This window comes from Trachurus japonicus, chromosome 17, assembly GCF_045865225.1.
Source record: "Trachurus japonicus isolate A0001 chromosome 17, Traja_1.0".
Taxonomy (NCBI): domain Eukaryota; kingdom Metazoa; phylum Chordata; class Actinopteri; order Carangiformes; family Carangidae; genus Trachurus; species Trachurus japonicus.
The window spans coordinates 7,002,098-7,026,085 of record NC_140923.1 but is presented as its reverse complement, the minus strand read 5'-3'; the positions used below and the strand labels follow the sequence as shown (position 1 = coordinate 7,026,085).

The following is a 23,988-nucleotide window of genomic DNA, read 5'->3' as shown; positions in this document are numbered from 1 at the left end:
TTTAAAAGAGGTTGGAGGAGGAGAAGGAGGAGGAGGAGAAGGAGGAGGAGGAGGAGGAGGAGGAGGGGTGTGGGGGTGGCGGCTATAAAGGCGCCACAGATAAAGAATCGCTCCGGCAGAGTTCCCTCTATGCATCCTCAATTACACTCTTATCGACTGGAAAAAGCCTGGGATGTTTGAGGATATACAGATATATATATATTTATTTATTCTCTCTCTCTCTCTCTGCGTCTCAGGGTCATGAGTCTAAACTCCTGGATGGAGACGTGAGAGGTTTGAAGTTTATTATCCTGTGAGTGAGTCACAGAAGCTGCACAAAGCCCCGTGTGGCTCTGGGGTGGAAACAAACAAGTCAAAGTCCCAAAAAAACCTTCAACTTTATTCAGCGTCCTTCAACTTCTTATTCTTTTTTTTATAAATAAAGACACAAACGTGCATGAACAACTAAACCATCAAACAACTAGATGACTGTGATGCATTTTAGGACCTGTTGGGTTTATGTGAGTTCACATGGAGACGATTTAAAACGATGCAAAGTAACACAACAGATACAGTTACACAAAATTTGATCGTCTCCTTGCGTCGTTCTATGAGACATCTTCTTTTTTATTTATTTTTCTTACAAAGGTGCGCTGGCTTTGTTCACCCAGAGAAAAGACAAAGTTACAGATAACCGCCTCGGCCCCTTTGAGAGACTTTCCCCTTCAACACATCATCATCACACAGAGCGGAGTTCCTCAGCTCTGCTCTGGACCAGAGTGTGTTTCCCTCTGAAGACCTTCACTTCACTATCTACATTAAACACACTTTCTGTTCTTCAAATAAAAAACCGGAGTTCCAGGAAAACTCTTCAAATAAAAAGACTTGAGAAGAAGTTCTTCAAAAAAAAACTCTGTGAAAATGTGCACCAGCATCTTCCTGCTCGCGCACGTTCACCCACACGTGGTTGAATGGCCGACATATAACATACTGTAACGTGTGTTTGTTTCCTCCAGGTTTGTGGTGAAGCTCCCTACCTGCGGAAGTCGAGCAGCGTCCGGCTGGTCTCCGGGACGTTCTGGTTGAGCCAGGTCAGGAAGTGGAACTGGGTGACGGTCCGCGTCTCGTTGGTCTGCATGTTCTTCAGGTAGAAGCTCCGGACCAGGAAGTCGTCGCACCAGATGTGTTCGGACACCAGGTTGACCTGCAGGTAACAACATGTGGTGGTTCAGTCGTGAAATCAGCTCCAAACCAACACCAGACATGAACAGAGCAGACATATAGCAGCTCTGTTGTTTGCCACCTTTACTGTTTTTATTTTGATTTTATTTCATTTATTCTATTTGTTTTATTATCAATACAGCTGATTATGGTTTTATGTCTTTATCCTGACTGTTTTATCTCACTCCGTAAAGCAGATCAGGTTTTTGGTTTAATGTTTTTCTAAATGTTTTTGATGACGGTGTTATTTTTTGATCTGTAAAGCACTCTGTAACTGTGTTTTGAAAGGTGCTATACAAAAAGTTTATTTCTATTATGAACGATTAAATGTCATCAATCAAGAAAAGCTAAAGTCCAACTCATCAGAATCTCCTTGTTTCAACTGAGGCAGGATTTTGAGGACGTAGCTTTAATACAACATACTTTATTAAACTCTTTTAGGATAAATTAGTTTATGTTCTGACTTGTTCAGAATGATGAAGTCAAGTTAATACATTGTATTTATTATTCTTCACAGTTGGAGCCAGATGTTGACAGTCAATAGGCCTGAAACTGACCAATGAGCAGGTGCAGGTGCATCTCAATAAACTACAATATCATGGAAAGGGCCGAGGGTTAGGGAAACTCATATATTATTTTATTTATAAGATTCATTACACACAGACTGAAAGATTTCACGTCTTTATTTCTTTTAATTGTGATGCTTCTGCCTTACATTTAATGAAAAACGGAAATTCAACATCTCAAAAACATGTGAGCATTGTGAATAAGTTCAACCTAATGGTGACTCTAACAGGCTACACCGTCATATTCTCATTTATTAAGATGCACCTGTGAATGCAGATCAGACAAATCCGGTCAGTGACAGCCAATCAGATCCCAGGGTTTTTACCTCGTAGATGTGGTAGAGGTTGGATCCCTCGTCGGGCCAGTAGTGGTAACACTGCTTCACTCCGCTCTCCACCAGAGGCGTCAGCATGACGATGACCACGCAGCCGTTCTCCCAGACCATCTGCAACAACAAAACACACACTCAGTCCAGAGACAGACACACACTCTCGTCGTCTGGTCTGGACTCTCTGGTCTCTGGCTCGGCGCCTGGAGCAGCAGCAGCAGCAGCAGCGTCACCCTCTCCGTCTGACTCACTCTCACTCTGAAGGTCTCTGACTTGTGGATTCTGGGTAACGCGGCTCTGTGCAGACGGAGTGTGAACGGCTTCTTTAATGAGGAGGAGGAGGAGGAGTGTGTTTTATTTCAGCTTTCTCAGGCTGCTCTTAAAGCTCAGTGACAGTGACAGTCACATTTATAGCTTCATACAGTGATCCGTGGACCACTTCATGTTCTTTAAGAAGTTTCAAAGTTTGATTAAACGTCAGATGTTTGGAGCCGGATCTCAGACGGAGCTGTCCACCCTTCCTATGATCTGCCCACTCACTGGACACTGGTCTGGAATTAGGGTTGTAAAATTCTGGGATTTTTCAAAGTTGGAAAAGTTTCCATGGGAATTAATGGGAATATATGGGAATGGGCTCCATGCACAGCTCCACTACTTCCTGAACTTAAGGCAGCTCCTTTATTTCCTGTCTTACATTATTGGACAAACTGATTAATCCAGGTGTGTCTGAGTAGTCACAATGGTCAGACACACCTGGATTAATCAGTTTGTCCAATAATGGCAAACAGGAAATAAAGGAGCTGCATTAAATTCAGGAAGTAGTGGAGCCCATTAATGGGAATATAGGGGAATAACTAATAATAATTAACACGGAACTTAAATATACTTAGGGAAAATATATTGTAGCATAATCTTGGTTAAAACAACCAGATTCAATGCAAGTACACTTGAAAATCTATATGCTATTCCTCAATCACATTACTGCAGGGCTATTGAGGCCATATGCACTTGATTTCTTGCTTAACTTCCCATGGAAAGTTTCTGGAAATTTACCGGAAATTTACTGGAAATTTTCCGCCCCTTTGAAACTCTATCTGTAATTAGTTTTTATTTATTTAAATTTTTATTTAACCTTTATTTACCCAGGCAAGCAAATTAAGAACAAAATTCTTATTTTCAAGTGCAGCCCGAAAAGAGCTAGAAGCTATATACATTTTGTGCAAATTATCTGACGTGTTTTGGAGGGTGGAGATGTGTCTGAGACAAAATGAAATGTAAGTTTGAAAACCAAACACTCATGGATACATTCGCTGTTTTTCAAACTTTGCTACAGAAACAACAAGCGGAGTCGTCGACAGCGTGGTGGCGCGAAGAGTAACGGCCTTCAGGTCTGTTCCTAACTCCCCTCCCCAAGCGGGAACCGGGCGTGTGCTCGTATTTTTCCTGCTGGCAGTCGTATTCACACAGCCGGGGGGGTAAAGGAGGCAGGGGGGGGGGGGGGCAGCTCTGGAGATCCATTGGGCTGCGATGGGAGGCAACAGTCGGCCGTTAATGGAAGCCATAAAACAAAAAGCGCTGCCACATCATGGAGTTAGATAATCAGGACGGCTGCACCTGCCGCTCAGCCGGAGAGACGCCGCGCCTCCACCGAGATTTAACACACCTTAATTGCAGGCGGCTGTTGAATTACTGCTCCTCTCCCCCCCCGCTGCTTCCACTGATTGGTCTCATGCATCTAAAGATGTGACCGTGCACTTTTTTGAGAAACGGTGTTAATTCACTTCAGCTGACTGGGGGAGAGCGACACTTTCCTTCTGTTGAAACTTTTCTAAACTTAAACGTTATTTATCTAGCAGACAGTGAAATGCACACGGAGCTCTTTTCTTTTCTCTTCTTTTCTCTTCTCGCTCTTTGCTGCTGTATTAACACCCATCCATCCATCCTACTGTTGCCTATTTACATACTTGTGTTTATTATGTTTTACAGGTTGTGCATCTCCTGGATCAACATCTTTGATTTACCTCCTCTCTGATTGGTCAGTTCAGTGACGTGTGACTTACAAACAGGAAGTTGCTGCTGTAGCCGATAAAGTGCAGTGATTGAATAACAACGTTATAACTAAATAATGTTACTTTTTTCAGTAACAAGGGAAAGAAGAAGGAGAATATCTCAGTTTTCACCTAATTTTACACACTGGACCTTTAAAGTATCATACACACAACAACGCAGTGTAGTGTAGAGGGGCGGTGGGGGTCCAAGTAATTTAAAGTAACGCGATAGTTGCTTTTCCTGGTGATTAGTTACTTTTATAATGTAGTAACTCAGCTACTTTGTGGGGAAAGTAACTTTTTAAAAGTAACGTGTCCAACAATGGTAAAGTTTTTTTATTCTTTATCAGCAGTTGTTCATATCCGACCCTCACTCTCAGGAAGCTGGTTGTATTTGGAGCGTGTGGCTTCAGTATCCACGGCGACATCGATGATGAGGACGACACCTGCGCAGCATCCACACCTACGGCGATGCTGCGGTGCGGTGTGATGTGATGTGATGGGATGTACGCGGTGTAATAACCTTGGCAGCTCCTGATTAAAGCTTCTGATAAGACGCCGTAAAGCTGGTTTAGTCTCACAGCCGGAGGTCTGGTCTAAAGCCTGAGAGCAGAGGAGCTGCTGCGTCACCGACCTGAGCCCAATCCACCACGAGGGCCGAGCCCGCAGACGACAACGTTACCGTGGTAACAGCCCATGCCACTTGCCTGCTGTCCCAGGGCATCGACATCGACAACGACAAAAAACCCCAAACAAACAGGAAAACATGGCTCATGGCTTGTGAGATGCTAACACTGTTACAGAGAGGGCGATGGTTATCACTGTGGTTTGATACAGTACAGGCTGATATGGGACCAATAAGTGTGTGTGTGTGTGTGTGTGTGTGTGGTTTTTGTGAATCAACAGTGTAAAGAGAATTTAAAAAAGACGATTTATGACAAATTGATTAGATTTTAAACAAGACGTCTCTCAAGTGGACGAGCAGGAAACGTCCCTCTTTTCATTCTTCACCAGTAACAATGCTGCAGGGACAAGAAGCTGTTTAACAAGGGGACTTGTCCTTCTTACAAACACACACACACACATAAACACACACTGCCCCCCTTGATACAGACACACACGTATATATATACAACAAGACCAGCAAGAATAACACATCGATTTCTTGGTCTCAGATTCAAATCCAATCCAATATTTGTGACAGTGGGAAAAGTGTTTTCTGTCTCCTGCATTAACTATGTGTCTCATTGTCAACTGGTTCCTGTGTGCGTGTGTGTGTGTGTGTGTGTGTGTGTGTGTGTGTGTGTGTGTGTGTGTGTGTGTGTGTGTGTGTGTAATAGTGGGGAAGTGAGCATAATGGTGAAAGAGAGATTAACAACGACAGCCACAGAACAGGCCGTTCTCCCATGTGGGTCGCTGCACTAATACAAATCGGCTAACTCTTGTTTAAGAGAAGAGAACGTATTGATTTTTATTGTGTGTGTGTGTGTGTGTGTGTGTGTGTTTTTACCTGCCAGAAGTCAGCCACCGTAGAGGGCAGAGGGCCTTGAGTAGCGATGTAGGCCGGGTTCCTGGGATCGTGATCCATCTGAGGAGCAGAGAAGAAGAGGAGAGGGAGGCGATGTCACTTCCTGTTTCACAAATAACAGATTCACAAATAATCAAAACTAACAACCGTGTCAGTGAACGCAACACACAACAAAAACCAAGGAAGTTCAAGACAAGAAGACAGAGTAAGTTATGACTTTATACTGAGACCCAGTTAAATTGGTGTTATACAGCCGAGACGTTCAATGACATCCAGTAAAACAGAACCTCCACCATAACAGGCAGTGAAATGACGTCTAAGTAGTATCACAGTGATGACACAGTGATGATGTAATGCTCCTGTTATAAACCTAACATCCGTCATGATGAATAGTGTCCAACACGTCCGTGCGAGTCCTCAACACTAAACTCCTTACTAAACGGCCTCCTTTTCTTTTTAACTCTCCTTGTAAAAACAGAATCAATATGATTGATTTCCTTCGAGCAGCAATGAGGAGAATATTTTCGCTCGATACGTGTGATAAATTGTTTTATTTTGATGACGTCTCTCCATCAGCTCGTTCGTATTTCCCCTAAAAGTTAATAGTTTACATGGTGTTTCGTGTCGCTTCTCTTCACAGCTGGAGGCTTGTCACTGAAGGAGGTGAGGAGTTTTCAGCAAATTAGACTTCCTCCTCAACTTAATGGAAATTACAGGAGGATGGCGAAAAAAAAGGAAAAAAAAAGACGAGAGTGACAAACGTGAGGTGAATTTGCGAGGAAGTGGGTGACGCCCCCTCCTCCCTGCCTATTACCATGCAAATTGTACGGTAAATGCAATAATTGGCAGGACCAATTTAGCTGGAAGCAATTACAGGAGGAAGACAGGATGATTTCTGGGGCTTTTCCGCCCGCAGAAAATTGTCTTTAATGGTCGTGTGTTGGCTTTTATGAATACCAAACAATGGTGAAGGCACTTCTATTGAACTTAGCATACAGGAGCTCAGAGAGAGCGAGAGAAGGTGACATGGTGACATCATGGCGACATCATAGAGACATCATGGAGACATCATGGAGACATCGTGGATACATAACGGAAGCATTATGGAGATATCATGGGGACATTATGGAGATATTATGGGGACATTATGGAGACATGGAAGCATTATGGAGATATTATGGGGACATTATGGAGACATGGAAGCATTATGGAGATATTATGGGGACATTATGGAGATTATGGAAGCATTATGGAGATATTATGGGGACATTATGGAGACATGGAAGCATTATGGAGATATTATGGGGACATTATGGAGACATGGAAGCATTATGGAGATATCATGGGGACATTATGGAGACATGTAAGCATTATGGAGATATCATGGGGACATTATGGAGACATGGAAGCATTATGGAGATATCATGGGGACATTATGGAGACATGGAAGCATTATGGAGATATCATGGGGACATTATGGAGACATGGAAGCATTATGGAGATATTATGGGGACATTATGGAGACATGGAAGCATTATGGAGATATTGTGGGGACATTATGGAGATTATGGAAGCATTATGGAGATATCATGGGGACATTATGGAGATATTATGGGGACATTATGGAGATATTATGGGGACATTATGGAGACATGGAAGCATTATGGAGATATTATGGGGACATTATGGAGACATGGAAGCATTATGGAGATATCATGGGGACATTATGGAGATATTATGGGGACATTATGGAGATTATGGAAGCATTATGGAGATATCATGGGGACATTATGGAGATATTATGGGGACATTATGGAGATATTATGGGGACATTATGGAGACATGGAAGCATTATGGAGATATTATGGGGACATTATGGAGACATGGAAGCATTATGGAGATATTATGGGGACATTATGGAGACATGGAAGCATTATGGAGATATTATGGGGACATTATGGAGACATGGAAGCATTATGGAGATATCATGGGGACATTATGGAGACATGGAAGCATTATGGAGATATCATGGGGACATTATGGAGACATGGAAGCATTATGGAGATATCATGGGGACATTATGGAGACATGGAAGCATTATGGAGATATCATGGGGACATTATGGAGACATGGAAGCATTATGGAGATATTATGGGGACATTATGGAGACATGGAAGCATTATGGAGATATTGTGGGGACATTATGGAGATTATGGAAGCATTATGGAGATATCATGGGGACATTATGGAGATATTATGGGGACATTATGGAGATATTATGGGGACATTATGGAGACATGGAAGCATTATGGAGATATTATGGGGACATTATGGAGACATGGAAGCATTATGGAGATATCATGGGGACATTATGGAGATATTATGGGGACATTATGGAGATTATGGAAGCATTATGGAGATATCATGGGGACATTATGGAGATATTATGGGGACATTATGGAGATATTATGGGGACATTATGGAGACATGGAAGCATTATGGAGATATTATGGGGACATTATGGAGACATGGAAGCATTATGGAGATATCATGGGGACATTATGGAGACATGGAAGCATTATGGAGATATCATGGGGACATTATGGAGACATGGAAGCATTATGGAGATATTATGGGGACATTATGGAGATTATGGAAGCATTATGGAGATATTATGGGGACATTATGGAGACATGGAAGCATTATGGAGATATCATGGGGACATTATGGAGACATGGAAGCATTATGGAGATATCATGGGGACATTATGGAGACATGGAAGCATTATGGAGATATCATGGGGACATTATGGAGATATTATGGGGACATTATGGAGACATGGAAGCATTATGGGGACATTATGGAGATATTATGGGGACGTCATAGTATGACGTAAATAAACTCAATGTTCTGCAATGTTCCCTGATCCCTACGACGCCAGCAGCTTCACACTGGTCCATCATCATCATCATCATCATCATCATCATCATCATCATCATCATCATCATCATCATCATCATCATCATCATCATCATCATCAAACATCTGCAGCCAGATGTGGGTGTAAAGTGCCAGCCTCCATGTTTTTGTGGATATATTAAAAGGAAATACAGTGGTTTTTGGTTTTAGTGGGAGGTTGAATGTGAATGTATTGAAATATTGGTTCTTAAAGGAGCATTTCAAACCCTGTGAATTGCATCTTTACCCACCAAAGAGAGGTAAGGCCTGGAGAACAGGAAGAGAAAGAAGGACCAGGATGGATGGATTAAGAGAAAGAGGAACCCGACGTGGAGAAATCAAGAAAGACAAGAGAGAGAGATTAAAAAAAGAAGAAGTTTGGGGAAGAGAGAGATGGTAAGATTAAAAAATAACTGATGACAGATGAAAGAGGTCTCTGCAGACACACGACACACCCTCCCTCTGATGACACCACAGACGTGTGTGTGTGTGTCTTTTTCTGTCTTACACACCCCTCTGTAATGAGGAACAAAAATTTGGAGGATGTGACAAGTGTAATTATCACTGTTAGTTTTTTTTTTTGGTCTTTTCATTGGAAAGAAGGGGAGTGTGTGTGTGTGTGTGTGTGTGTGTGTGATGAAGTTTTACGATGGAGCCAACTGTTACTACAGTCTGACACCTCAGTGGGGGTGAAGGTGACAGTGTGTGTGTGTGTGTTCATGTGTGTGTGCTTGTGTGTGACAGACTGGCGCTGATAAACTGTTTGCTGGCAGCCACATGAATTAGTAGTAACTGTGAATCTTTCCATCGGGACATGAGACGATTGTTCTTCAGACGTGTCTCACACTGACCGACGTCTCTTTTTTTATTTTATTTATTTATTTGAACTATATTAATTTATATTTATTAATTATATTTATTTGAAGCAACTGTCGGCCAGACTGGTCGTTTCACTGATACGAATCCAGGACAAAATTCACATCTCTGCCATAATTATCAGCAGAGCCGTCACTAACATTAATTCCCTTTGTCCCAAACACTTCAACAATTACAGTAAGTATTTCAACATTTATTGTAAAACAAACAGAATTATTTTTAATCATTGGGCTTTTTTTTACGTTTCACATTGCGTAATTACGTCACTTCATAATGTTCCCAAGGCAACAGGGGGGAAATGGCTGCTCCGTCCTGAAGTAAAGTAAAGATTCAGCATTATTCAACTTTCTCTGAAGATATACAGTACTGTGCAAAGGTTTTAGGCAGGTGTGGAAAAAAAGCTGAATGCTTTCAGAGATGGAAGTGTTAATTTTTTTTTTCATCAATTAACAAAATGCAGTGAATAAAGAGACAAGAATCCTAAATCAAATCAATATTTGGTGTGACAACCCTTTGCCTTCAAAACAGCATCAATTCTTCTAGGTACTGTTCACCTGCACACAGTTTTTGAAGGAACTGGGCCAGTGGTTTTTTCCAAATATCTTGGAGCTCCTCAGATCCTTCTGTCTCTACATGTAATCCCAGACAGACTGGATGATGTTGAGCTCAACAGCACTTTTTCACGCCTGCCTAAAACTTTTGCACAGTACTGTATGTGAATTTTTTTGCAACAGAAATGCAGGGATTATGAACTCATACAAGTCCTGTGTATTTTGCGCATTCTGCACAGAAATCAGTGGCCAAAGTGCGACTATGGCTGATTATGCGTTGAATTAGGCGATTGCATAATCACTTTTTTTTTTTTTTTTCTGGAGAGACTGAAGACTTGATGGTTAAAAACTAAGCGAGCGACATCTAACGTGACTTTGCAAGGTTTTAATTCCATCATTTAACAAATCCATGTTGCCCGTTAGCACTGAAACACAACATCTGGTTGATTTACATTAATCTTCCAGTGATTCATTCCCTTTTTTTTTTTTTTTCACACCCAGCTGCACTGCCTCCAAGGCCTCAGTCACGTGATCTTTGCTCCGCTCCACCTCCGAAGAGGCCAAAGTCCTGGTGGTCTGATGAACCTGTATGAGTCACATCAGCACCTGTTGATCAGGACACAGGCTCGTTGTGGTGCAGCACTTTGTTTTTTTTAATGAAGAACAGCTTTGAGCACGTCATTAATCTTCATTATGGTTGAACATTACAGAACAACCATGAAATGTGTTTTAACACCAGAGGAAAGCGGTGTGACGTTCAGGCTCCAGGAGGCCGAGGGGAAGAACCAGTTTCCTCCGGAGAGACGGTGAGGAAGGTGAGGGGGAAATCAAAATGTCAGCAGAGGAGAGAGGCTCTTTAAATAACCTCAGTGTGTGTTTGTGTGTGTGTGTGTGTGTGTGTGAGTCGTACATTTACATACATTCATTCTTTAGTGTGTGTCTATGTGCCTGTGCATGTCTGCGTGGGTGTTTGCACTGTATGTTTTGTGTCATCTCTGTGTGTGTATGTTGCAGATGTTTTTGCATTTGTGTGTTTCTGGCATTAGACAAGGTTGCTCTTTTGTTCCTGTATACTTTTGATTCCCTCTCTCGCTCTCTATCACAAACACACCAACATAAACACACACACACAGACACACTTCTTGGTGTGACGCCCAGATTTGAAATGCATAGCGTTTCTGTTACTTTTAATGGAACACCACTGTGTCTGCCTCCAGGGAAACGTAAAGCTACTGTTTCAACACTGGTTTCCACATCGACTCACTCACTCACTGAATTCACATGGTCTTTCCTTCCTTCTTTCCTTCCTTCCTCTCCTCTTTCCTTCCTTATTTCCTTCCTTTGGGCTGTTTTGCTGTTTAACTCTGCACCGAGCCGAGGAGAAGGGCTTCAGCAAGTCGAGCGCATCGTAACGGGCAAAAACACACAAACCAGTGTCACATTAACATAACCCCAAGGTCAGAAACAATCACTTCCCAGGACCGCACCAATCGTTTTCTCCCCACAGATAAAGAAGCGAGTGAAGAGCCATGTGCACGTGCCCCCACACCCTTACCTACCCCCCCGGGCCAGCAAACACCACTCACTCGGGGTGTTTTCTGTGTAACAACCATTAATATTCATGGTGCAGAACATACACACCGGCGCAGGGCTGCTGAAGCTAAGCAAGCGTTGCATCAAAATTTATATTGTTACAACGCAAGGCTGCCTTTGTTCCCATGACGCCCCGTGGGGGCCTTTGGTGGTGGTTGGAGGGGGGGAGTGGGGCCAGCGTGGTGAAGCAGAGTCAGAATGCAGAGGAGGTACTTACGATTGGGCTGGCGTTGATGTAGTCGGAGTTGGATTGGCTGTTCTCCACCTTCAAGGTGATTCTGGAGTGATCGTCTGCAACACAAACAGAGAGGAAGTCAAAGCGTTTAGTCGTTGGAGGAGGAAGAGGAGCAGCGTTTACTCCGTTCTGGTTAGTCAAGGTGTTTTCCAGCTTCATCTCAGATGCTGTAAACCTTTTTTCTTTTTTAAATGTTCTTTGATTTTCCTCAGAGATTCGATCAAATGATTTTTTTTTTTTTTGGCTCATTTTCAGTGTCAGACGCCTCAAACAGCTTCACACAACCCTGAGCGGTCAAGAGGGAGGTTACCTTCTGCTGCCGGGTGGATCTTCACACACCTCACAAGGTTTTAAGCTCTAATGTGACGTTTCAACACTAAACTGTCTAAAAAAATAAAAACCCACCTGCTCTGATATTATCCCAAAATGTAATTTTAGGTTCTAAGAGATTTATAAAGATTCAATTTTTGCACCAGAGGTCTATGTTTGTTGAAGGGCCAGACACCAGATCGTGACAGCTCTGTGGAGAAATGGCATCGTGCTAATGCTAATGCTAACTAATGGTCAGCTGATACTGAAACATTCCCGGTGCAGGTGTGATGCTGCGGGTTTGTCGCGTTCGTCTGCAGGTGAGTGTGAAATTATTCAGATATGTTTCCAGTCCGCTGTCACCACCGGAGCTGCTGCTCGTTAAATACGGTTAGCGTTAGCTTAGCTTTAGCTACTAGCTGCGAGCGAGTGTGAGTGCGACACTTACTGGAATTAAACTTGTAGCTAACACCTTTAACTTATCAGACAAAGAAGCCAAACACATGTCAGTCACCTAATTAATGTGAAGCTGGTTTTCTAGTTGTTTCATCTGGTTTGAATCCCCCTGGTCTGTTTTTAATGGAGTGGAGACACTTCAGAAACCAAACCAGGAGAAGCTCATGACAACGGAGGTGAAGAAACCTCCTATGACTCCACATTATCTGGTGTTGTGTCTCAACACATATACTGTAATAACTCAGTTTGACAGGATATGATATAAAGTGTTATGTATCTGGTGCAGCTGTTGGTGAAGTTGCATTTCAGAATCAGATTAAAACTCTCTGATCCGACGCCCTGGAGGAGATCTGCCCTGCATCGCCGCTGCTGCTCTGAAATATTGCGGAGTAAAACATGGCCCGGTTCATACATCTCCCCCTCCGGCCTGCAGCAATAGTGGCGAAACAGTTCTGAAAATCTTTTTTGGAAGAAGCCAGTGGTGCTTCAAATAGGAAGCACAATTTATTCCTGACAAACTGCTTTCCCCTGCTGACAACCTGGATTTCATTAAGCCCCGGCCCGGTGGAGAGAATGGGACAGCACTTTTTTAGATGGGCTATTTCCACAGAAGCTTAGAAATTTTAATCATTGATGAGGTCGGTGCAGGAGAGCTTTAATAGAAAACTAATTTACAACCCTTCTGCTCACTGCATCTGCCCCTGCGTCCTGATAATAGAGGCCGGGCTCGGAGAGAGAGAGGGAACGGGGAAGTGTTGTCGAGAAGTGGTGGGAGTAACGCCGCCATGTTTGAGAGACAGTCAAACGCTGCTGTCTCTTCTTTTACACGTGTTACAAATGTCTTTAAAACAGCGAATTAAGACGTTGATCTCAGGTTAAATACAGGAAGAGCTCCTGTGCAATATACACTGAGCTTTACAGCTACAGTCTCACCAGGAACCTCATTAAAGGTGCATTACACCACTAATTTACAGCACTGTTCATTGAACGCCACAATGGAGTCTTGTTAACACACGCTGAGTTTTTGTAGATAAGTAAAGCTACATCTTTTGTGCAGTCATTGAAATGCAGCTCACGAGTTGAAGCAATTTCCTGTCGGTTAATTAAATCATTACGTTATATGAAGTCATTTGGCAGATACCTCTGGATGTTCAATTCAACACTGATATATGAGGAGCATCACTAAAGCTTCAGTGCAGCAGGAGGAGTTGGTGGAGGAACTGCATCTATTCAATAAGTGGAGGGGAAGATTTTTAAGGAACTCCATACATTCAACCTTTAAATGACCTAATGATGGTTCTGGCAAACAAAAATCCACATAGTTGATCAGTTTTGAACGGCAGCGTTTTATAAACATCTCCAGGTCGAACACAACAGCAGAGGGTGTGACGGACGTAGCAACAGTCGACAGTGAAATAGCAACTCTCTATCTATTGAGCACGGTGTCCCTCAGGGATCGATACTTGGGCCTCTTCTGTTCTACATCTACATGCTCTGCGTCGCTTAGGTCGTCTGCAAACAAGGGACTTTCGTTAATCTTTATGCAGATGATTCTCTGCTTTCTTTATTTAATAATAGCAATAAAGTACGCTGACTTATCTACACAATTGTTTAATGGACAGGACAAACTAGACGTCAGTCGACTTTCTTGAAAATCCTCCTTGTTAAAGCAGATATCAGTGGAATGTTTTTGTTAATATAAGTCCTAAATAGTCCTATTTTCCGTCAGCAATCACTTACATGAAGTATTTCAGCCTAAACACGAGTCTCTCCGTCACTCTGCTCTGCTGTAACCCGAGGAGAAAATTTTCCTTGTGGGATACAAGTGTTATCCAATGAGAAGAGAGAACGGCATGAAGGGCTGTGTGTGCAGCCAAGGGATGCGCGTGAATGTGGCGACGTAGCACGAGGACCAATTGATGCCTGACAAGGGCGGGGGCTGCTAACTCATGGTGCGTTCAAGGAAACTCGTACTTTGTGATTTTCCTTCCTGTGAAGTCATACCAGTTCGATCTGGTACGAGTTCACGGGTCGGAAGTAACGAGTGGCCGTTATAGGGAACTTTCACAGACAACAGGACGGTAAAAACACGAGCTACGGGTTACCTGGAACGCTACCAAGTCGTAGTTGTGACTTGAAGCTGTAACTTACGGTTTCAAAAGCCTGCCTTGAACGCAGCATTAGCCGAAACGGCCGTGCCAGTGATATCTGCTTTAAGATGCTGAACAAACACTGGTCACCTTTCACAACATGTTAAGTCTATTTCCAGAAGCACTGGTGATCTTGTCACATTACAAACTTGTGCAATTGTGTTTTTATCCCCTTAGAATTATATACACAAATAACTTATTGTGTTGTTCCATTAATGTTTTCTATTTTTTAATCTCAATTGTAGAGCCCTTTGTAACTGTGTTTAGAAAAGTCTTATACTATAAATGAAGTTATTATTTTCTAATTGCCCCAATAAAGGGTTAATATATAGATGGATAGGGTTAATAAATAGTCAATTATTTTTACTTATACAGTAGACTATCACAAGCTTTTATATTTATTATCCATTCTAAGCTCCATGTTGTCTGTTGTGTTGTATTGACTATTTATTGACTATTTATTGTGGGCCATGTAGGCTATATAAACCACGGTAACCTGCTTCTCAAAACTAATTGCCCCTTGTGGGATTAATAAAGTTGTTTGAATTGAATTTGAATTGAATAATCAATAGAGGTTTGATTGCTTACATGCCACCACAGCAGTGGAGCGGTTCTTCTTGGCGTTGCCGTCCTTCATGCCAACGGTGCAGGCGTTGGGTTCGGCCTGGTAGGCACACAGCGCCTCCCACTCCTTCTCCAGCCGGTCCTTGTTCTTCAGGTGATCCTCCATGTAGGACTGAAGGAGGAGAGCAGAGGAGAGAGGAGGAGTCATTACTGACACATTCTGGTATTATAATGTTCATTAACAGGCTTCTTTGTATTCGACTGAACCGTTGGTAAAGCCTGTTGTCATGTGAGGCGGCTGATGGACAAGGCCGCATCTCTCAGGATGAAGCTTTCAAATTGATTCGTCAATCACAAACCTTCACCGGCCTGTTGTGATTTGAACTTAGAAAACATCTTCAATCAACCGTGTGTGTGTCAGGCCGTTGGTTTTGCACCTCAGTGAAAAGCATCACATGGACGACAGGAGGAACCAGTTATTGTGTCAGTCAAAGCGAAGACGCTGCAGCTCTCTGCTGTGATCGCCCATCAACTTTTAAAACGTAGTTACAGTTTCCCTAAGTGGCAAATCACAGCCATCTGCTGCTCCGCCGAGGTGAAGTGGGAAACAGAGACGACGACGCTTTACCCCGCTCACGGCAGCAGATGGATGGAGTCCCTGCATCAAGACGCCTTAATCACACACACTAAAACAATCGGCAACACTTTATAATAAGTATAAACTATTGAGCATTAGTTAAGCATTAATAAACACTGAATTCTTCATTTATAACGCATGAATACTCATTAGTATGTAGTTTATAAATACAGTTAGTGCTTATCGATGAGTAAAACATTTTTTATTCTGTTTATAAACTACATACTAGTGAGTATTCGTGTGTTATAAATGATGAATTCAGTATTTAATGCTTAACTAATGCTTAATAGTGTGTACTTATTATAAAGTGTTACCAAACAATCAAATAACTTTTTATTGGATATATATGTCTCTTCATTTATTTACTGGAAAACCAGATCTCATCTCAATAAAAAGGTTATGAAACTCAAGATACTTCATGGTAATCAGGAATTTTGAGCAATGAAACTCTTAGCTCTGCTTCCTTTGTGGCGAACATTAAAACGAGACGCTGACAGACAAATCTAATGGACTCGAGCCTGTTTCTGACAAAAGATTATCTATAACTGAGGAAGGCATTGTGAATTTGAGTGTGTCGTTAGCACTGAGGCTAACAGATAAGCTATAATCAAGCGCTACACGCTGTAGCTTTTGTTTTTGGAAACCCAGTGGCCTTTTGCAGACAAAACACGGAGGGAGGCGCGATGGGTTTGTAATGGATGAGGGAACGAAATGAGCTGGTGTGGTTCTTTAAATGGCTCCGCCGATGATTTATGGTGGCAGTTACAAATGGCTCTAATGTTAATCAGAATTAGCTTCCAAAAAAGGCCTAATGGCTTTCCGCTAAAATGAGAAGGAGTTTGTTAAAAATGGAAAAGGCGGCGCGGCCTCGAGGATAATGGGAACGAGCCCTGATCCAACGACGCATATATGTGATTTTATCGTACACGTCTGCACGGCAACGCAGCTGGTCAGGGCTGTTGTTCCTCACACACACACACACACACACACACACACACACAGTGTAACACAAGCCATTCTCTGTTAGAGTATCATCTCTCCGTTGCATTTGTTCAGAGCCGCTAAAAGCAGCGATGATGTAATACGAAGCCGCGAGGCGAGCTGCGACTCTCCACCTGCACACCGCCGCTTCTCAACAGCAGGAGGTCCAACTCCTTCAAAACACACACACACACACACACACACACTGGAAAATGCACATACATCTAAAAGCACAATTAATGTTTTTGTAAGGTCACAAAAACAGTCCACCCACACACGCTCACATCTACACATCTACACACTAGAAACACACAAACAAGCACGAATCTGGAGAAGTGAAGAAACAACATTCAGACGCAGTCGCACAAAACATGAAAAAGAAAAACAGAAAAAAACGCAGTCTTACAACACACACGCACACACATACACACACTGTCCTACATCAGATGCCCCCCTCCCGCCCCCCCTCCCCTCACTCTCTAATGCCAGAGTAATAGGGTTTTGAGGCTGTGTAAAGGGATTATTGCAATCCAATCAGGAGGTGCTGAGAGCACCATGTGTCGGCCAAACACTGAATAATCCCCTTACTGCGGGAGGGGGTGGGGGGGTGGGAGGGGTGAGGGGGGCTTACAGCTGCCAAAGGTGCTCCATAAAAAAAAAAAAACGCAACATAAGACTCCAACTCTGAGCCGCTGCTGCTGCCGCCATTGTGGCTCTGACTGACGCACCTGTAGGAAGGAAAAGAAAGAAAACGGCAGCGCGATATATATAAAAAAAAAAAGCCAAATGGGGCGCCGCATGGGAGGTGACGTAATGCAGCGGCCATTTTGGATCGACAGAGAGCGAGGAGAAGAGGGTGTGGAGTAAAAAAAAAAAAAAAAAAAATCAATGTGGGATTCTGTTACTCAGCAGGGAGGGGAAGCAGGAAGAGCTTCCTGAGGTGGAGCATCAAGAACCAAGACGAGTGTTCGTCCGCGTGGTCAAAACGTTGCAGCTCCTGATGTGGACACGCGCTCTGGAGAACATGTGCAGATTAAAATTTAACAATTTATAACTATTTATAATGTGATAATGTTGCTGTATTTTTCTGAGAGAACCTGGGTTCAGGGGATCGAACAGCCATTTGAATACACATGAGATTAAAATGCCCAGTCTGTAGATGAAGTGTCATCCAACCAGCTGCATCATTACTGAGCTACTTCCTTGTTAATGCACCAGTAATGATGATGATAATAATAACATATAATGAATATACGACACCATGAAAAGAGACATTAGTGCATTAACGGGTGGAAAACTTAAAACTGCAGCTGTGAAACTTTTATCTCAGTGATGGATTTGAGTCTTCTTCCCTGACTGGAGGAGTGATAATGGAGTAAACACGTTACATAAGGAAGGTGTCTGTGTCTGTGTCTTTTTTTTCTTTTTTTAAGAGACATCAAAAGGACTAAAGGAAACTCGTCTCCAGTCTGGATGGTTCTGGATGTTCTTTTTCTTCCTGTCGGAGCTTTTAGAGGTTTTAGTCTTTTTTTTATCCTTTTTTTTGCTGCTCACTCTCTGTTCTTTATGTTGTTGTTTTTTTGGTTTTGTTTTGTGGCACAGAAATGCATCATCACACATCAACATCATCATTATCTTACAAGATGGATCACTGTTGTTTTATTTAACCACCAAAACGTATACCATATATAACATAACATAATAATAATGGGTGTCGATGATGTAATAATATATGTATCCCTTTATTTTTCTTTATTTTCAGGGTAGAAGATGTCAATGTGTTACAACCTCGATGTGGTTGTTGATAACCTTCTATGCTTCCTGTACTTCCTCCATGTGAGAAACAGCCGAGCAAATCACATTTATCATGAAGCATGGAAGGAGTTTGTTTCTCAATTTAGATAAGACACAGACACACAACACAACTGTGACATCTTCTACCCTGGAAATAAAAAAAAAGTGTAGTGATACATATATTATTACATTACTGGCTCCAGTTATTACAATTTCAAAAGTTTTCTTTCTTAATTATAGGCCAATAACGTAATAACCAGCCAATAATGTTATTATGTTATTACATTATTGGCAAGAAGTTATTACGTAATTGGCTTTATTACATTTAAAATGACCAAAAATGATTACGTTATTGGTTGTTATTACGTTTTGGGTTGCTACACACCTCAGCTTCCACTTTGCCTTTATTATTATTGTACTGTTTAGTTGTGTGTCTGCTTTATGTTTTGCTGTCTCTGTTTGGGACCTAATCTCTTGCTTTATCTATTTTCTTTGTTCTTTCTCTTCAATGCTGTAGTCTATGTGCCTAGTGTGTCTCTCTCCCATGTTTTTAGTCCATGTGTTGTGTGCCTGTCTTCCTTTGTTTTAAATCCATGTGTACCGTCTACCATCAAATAGGACCACAATGGAAACAAGCCTTTGGGCTTTATTGTGTTTTTTTTTATCACTTGAACACTTGTCTAATGTTGTTCAATAAAGTTTTCAATCAAAAAATGCCTTTCATCTTTAAAACTGTAGTTGATCACCAATATTCTGTCCTGATCATTTATCAATCAATCAATCGACATCATGATACATTTTCCTGCTGGTTCCATATTTATTTGAGCAGCATCAGTCTCTCTGTTTCTGATCAAATCATCATTAGTCAGTCTGCTCCATCCTTCATCTGAGCTGCTGCTGTTTTATTTTTACACGCTGACATCATCCTGACACTCCTGACAGTCTCACTCCTCCTCCTCCTCCTCCTCCACCACCGACCACATTACATCGATTTGACGTCCATTTCCCTCTGCTCTGCTCTTCCCTCTCTCCTTCCTTCCTTCCAGCCGCGGCCCTGTGACCTCTCAACTCCACACACATCACAATCACATCCCAGCTGGCAAAACAAAAAAAACACCACAACCACAACTAAACCACAGCCACAGCCACAGTGGTTGCCTGGCGCACGGCTAATCGCCACGGAGACTCCTGCTGCAGTATAATCTATAACACTAACCTGGCCGACAACAAAAGACTAGATAATGTGCTTTATATATAGAGTCGACTAATCCTCTTAAGACACAAGCAGAGAGGATGTGGTGCTGGTTTGGGGGGTGGGGGAGATGGGGGGGGGGTTGGGTCCTTGTCACATGGGACTAAGTAATACATTAACTTAGATAAGATGGTGAAAGCTGCTTCTCCTCAAATTAAAATCAGTGGGTGGATGATGACATGGAATTTGCCTGTTTTTTTCTTAACGAAAGGCAATTAATTTTCTTTTTTTTCGGGGGGCGGGGGGGTTGGAGACTGGAGAGAGAGGTGGGGCTCCACAGCTCATCAGCAAACATGTTATTCCTTTCACCGGCGACGCCTCCGACTTTTACTAACCACTCAACAGTTTGTTCAAGAGAAAAGAAAGAAGACAGGGTTGAAATATTTGTATTATTCATCCATGACGATGCTGCTGATGTCTTTCCCTTTACACATGTGGACTGGTGGGTGTGGGTTTGGTTTGTTTTTGTGGAGCTCAGACTCTTGTTGACGTCAGGATGTGAATCTGAGATGAGCTGCGTGTGTTTGTAAGTGACAGACAAGAAGAAACTGTTCAAACTGAATAAAAAAATAAAAAACGACAGAGAAGAAGCAAAGGAGGGAGTGAGAGAAGGAAAAGGAGGAATAACAAGAATGGAAAGAAGATATAAAGATTGATATAAAGACGATGAAAAAGACAAATATTAAAGAAAAATCTGTGGGAAAACTTGGAGAAGAAACTAAAGTGAATTAATAAAAAAAAAACAGTCAAGATGGAAAATGTAGGAGAGAGAGAAAAAGAGCAACAAGAAAATGAGCGAAAGAAAAGACGAAGCTGCAGGACGGTTAATGAATGAAAGACGGAGGGTTGGATGAAAAGAAGCTGGTGGAGCCATAAAAACCTTCACTAAAGAGACGCGTGTGGGCGGCGAGAGACATTAAACAGCCGTTTACCAGATCGTCACTGGTTTGTGAAAAACCTCGTTATTCCAGTTTTAAGTTTCCTTTGCCTTTTTGTGTTTTTTTTTTTTTTCCCTTTCTCCACGAGCCCAGAAAACACTCTGAGCTTTGGGCCTGAGAGAGGTTTCCACCCCCAGAGGGAAATATACACTTGTCTCTTTTATATAGGCTATGGGTATAAATGAAGAAGTTGACATTTCAGAGATGCATGTTTTGTTCAGATGATTTGCAGCTAGAGACGAGGGCTTCGACACGATTCCTGATTGTGTGCTAACGTCAAACCTTTGAAAGTGGCGTTTTTTTTGTTTTTGTTTTTTTTTACACTTGCACCGGCTCCTCAGCTCCTCGCCTCGGGCTGCGCGACCAGCAACAGCGCTACTCGGCGGGCGACCACGCCTTCAAGCCGTGAAGTTACCATGGCTACAGCGCAGAACCACCTTGACGTTCTGATAGCTAGCATGCTAGGTGGCTAATAATAACCGGTGTGCAAAGAATCTTGGGATACGGGCGGCCACGATAAGACAGGTGTGGTGTGTCCTCCCAGATTGGGAAAAAGCCTTCGGATTGGGATAGACCTTGTTGTCACGACGATGTGACGTCATCGGCCTTTAAAGGGGGCATAATGGAAATATCACTTTTTGAAGTCTCTTTAACATATTTTAGTCTTCTGGTCCCAAAATGTGAGAAAAATGTGAGCTGCTGTCTGATAATGATGTCATTAGTTTTTGAATTTGCATAATACCACCCCTACCTGTGAGTACAGGTACCTGTAGAGGGGGCGGGGCTAGATGAGCAGTGGCTCATTAGCATTTAAAGGGACAGACACTGAAACCAGCCGTTCTGAACAGGGCTGTTTAGAGAGGATGAAAAGAGCTGTGATGTTTGATCCTTGAGGGATTTTGACCAAAGCATGTCACAGACATGTCTTTAAGACACCTGGGAACTATTTTAATTTGTGGAAAAGAGGCAGAATATGTCTTCTTTAACTGCATCCTCCCAAGGATGTAGCCCCTCGAACTGAGACACAGCTTCTCTGTGTGTGTGTGTGTGTGTGTGTGTGTGTGTGTGTGTGTGTGTGTGTGGAGCTGTCCAGGGTCCTGAAACACACCAGCAGCTCTCCCTCATATAAACTGCAGTGAGCGTTTCCTCCCATTAACTGACAATCACACATCATCACTCTGTGTGAAGCTGACGAGCGTCTTGTGACTGATAAAACCTCGCCGCTCGTTCCCAGTTTTTTTATTTTTTATTTCCGGTCTCAGAGTTAAACAACGCCATCGGCTCCTCGTCAGCGCGGGAAGTTTTCCATTTGGACACTTTTCCATCAGGCACAGCGGCAATTAAAACCAGAGTGTTTGTGTTTAAGGTCCATTTTATGTTTATGATCCAACTTCTAAATAGAAAGAGGCAGAGAATGGGCGCAGTAAAAGTAGATTTGACTCGACTGTGTAAAAACTCCTCTCAGTCTGAGTGGCGGAGGGAAGTCGAGGCGTTTAGCTGATTTGATTTGGGAGCTAAACCGATAAATCACTTTAGCTCCTGATCAAATTGTGATGATGACTGACACTGAGCCCCTGTGATGATCTGAACAGATCGTTTATATGTCGGTGTCACTGGAGTTTCTCTAGACATCATCTATACAATAATATACAGATCTGCTTTTCCTCTGTGGTTGAGGTTTGATTTGTTTAAGCAGCTCAAACTAACTGGAAAACAAACATAAAGTGTCTTTAGCTGCGTTGTTTAAGCAGCACAGATCCAGCTGATCTAATTGACTGTGAAGGTCAAAACATGTTATTTACATCGTTCGGACTGAGCTGTGTAGGAGTTCAGGCCGTGCAGGTTTCACACTGCAAAAACTCAAACTCTTACCAAGAATATTTGTCTTATTTCTAGTCGAAACAATCTCATTCTACTTAAGATGAGTCTTATTACAAGCACAAAAAACTGGAAAAAGGTTAGTATTGAGTAGAAATTAGACATTTTGACAAGAAATCAGACAAATATTCTCGGAAAGATTTTGCGTTTTTGCAGTGCAGGAGGAGATTGTTGAGGTGTCACATCGCTATGATCAAGTTTGTGCTTTCGCTTGTGTTTATTCTGATTGTTGACTCTGCTTATTATGATTTTACTGTTACTATTCTGCCTTTTTTAAATTTCAGTTAAGCACATTGAGTGACCGATCTTTGTTATACACATTAATTTGCCTTGGTTCATTTGTTTGACATAAATAAAATGACATTAACTCTACTGTACCTTCCTCATTAGTCCACATGTCATAACCATGATGCCTGCCTCTAATCGGTGCAGATACCACGCACAGATATTTAAGTGAAGCGTAATTTTAAGTAATGAGTGTAATTTGGGAGATAAGTTGAGCTAAAAGATCAAACTCACCTTGTTATAACTACATCACAATTAGAGCCTGACTGATTAATTAATATGGTCCATTTAACTGTTTGTGTGTTCAGACTTTACAGCTGAACTGTGAACGCAACACAACTCTGTAGGGCTGTGTGTTCACTAGAGGCTTTTCATCCTCAACCATATTTAAAGGATCAGTGCATAAAAAAATGTTTTTTTTTAAATTGATTACCAGATTTTTTTTTAGCAGCATTGCATATCTGTCACACCCTAATCACATGTGAACATTTAAATGACTGAATCGTCCTGTGTTTCCTCCTGGTCTGAAGTTCCTTCAAGTGCAGCTTCTTCATCACTCAGGACGACGCTCGTCTGCATCACCTACGCAAAACGTATTAATCACTTGGTCTCTTCTCCATCATCCCTCGCTGCATTTACATATCCGTCTCTACATTATAACACTTTCAGCGCTTCTTCACCCACTGAATACTTAACTAAACATGAGCGAAAAAACTTCATTTCGCCGCCTCTTTATCTCTCAAGTGACGCCGCCTCCGCTGAGATGGCTTCATCGTCCGAGGAGGAGGAGGAGGAGGACGAGGAAGACAAAGCCGGCGTACCTGAGGAGGCTCAATCAAAATATGTTTTTTTTTTTAAAT

The 23,988-nt window shown here is 42.2% G+C and overlaps 1 protein-coding gene across 1 annotated transcript in view; it reads right to left on the bottom strand.

Moving 5' to 3' along the window:
* Positions 1–23,988, bottom strand: part of LOC146969945 (receptor-type tyrosine-protein phosphatase N2-like) — a 261,873-nt gene that overhangs the window by 20,654 nt on the left and 217,231 nt on the right. Inside the window, exons 15-19 of the mRNA XM_085805467.1 lie at positions 15,388–15,535; positions 11,867–11,940; positions 5,654–5,731; positions 2,093–2,212; positions 1,017–1,183 (exon numbers count right to left, since the gene is read on the bottom strand). Coding sequence (XP_085661593.1) covers positions 1,017–1,183; positions 2,093–2,212; positions 5,654–5,731; positions 11,867–11,940; positions 15,388–15,535 — 587 coding nt within the window. The remainder of the gene's footprint in view (positions 1–1,016; positions 1,184–2,092; positions 2,213–5,653; positions 5,732–11,866; positions 11,941–15,387; positions 15,536–23,988) is intronic.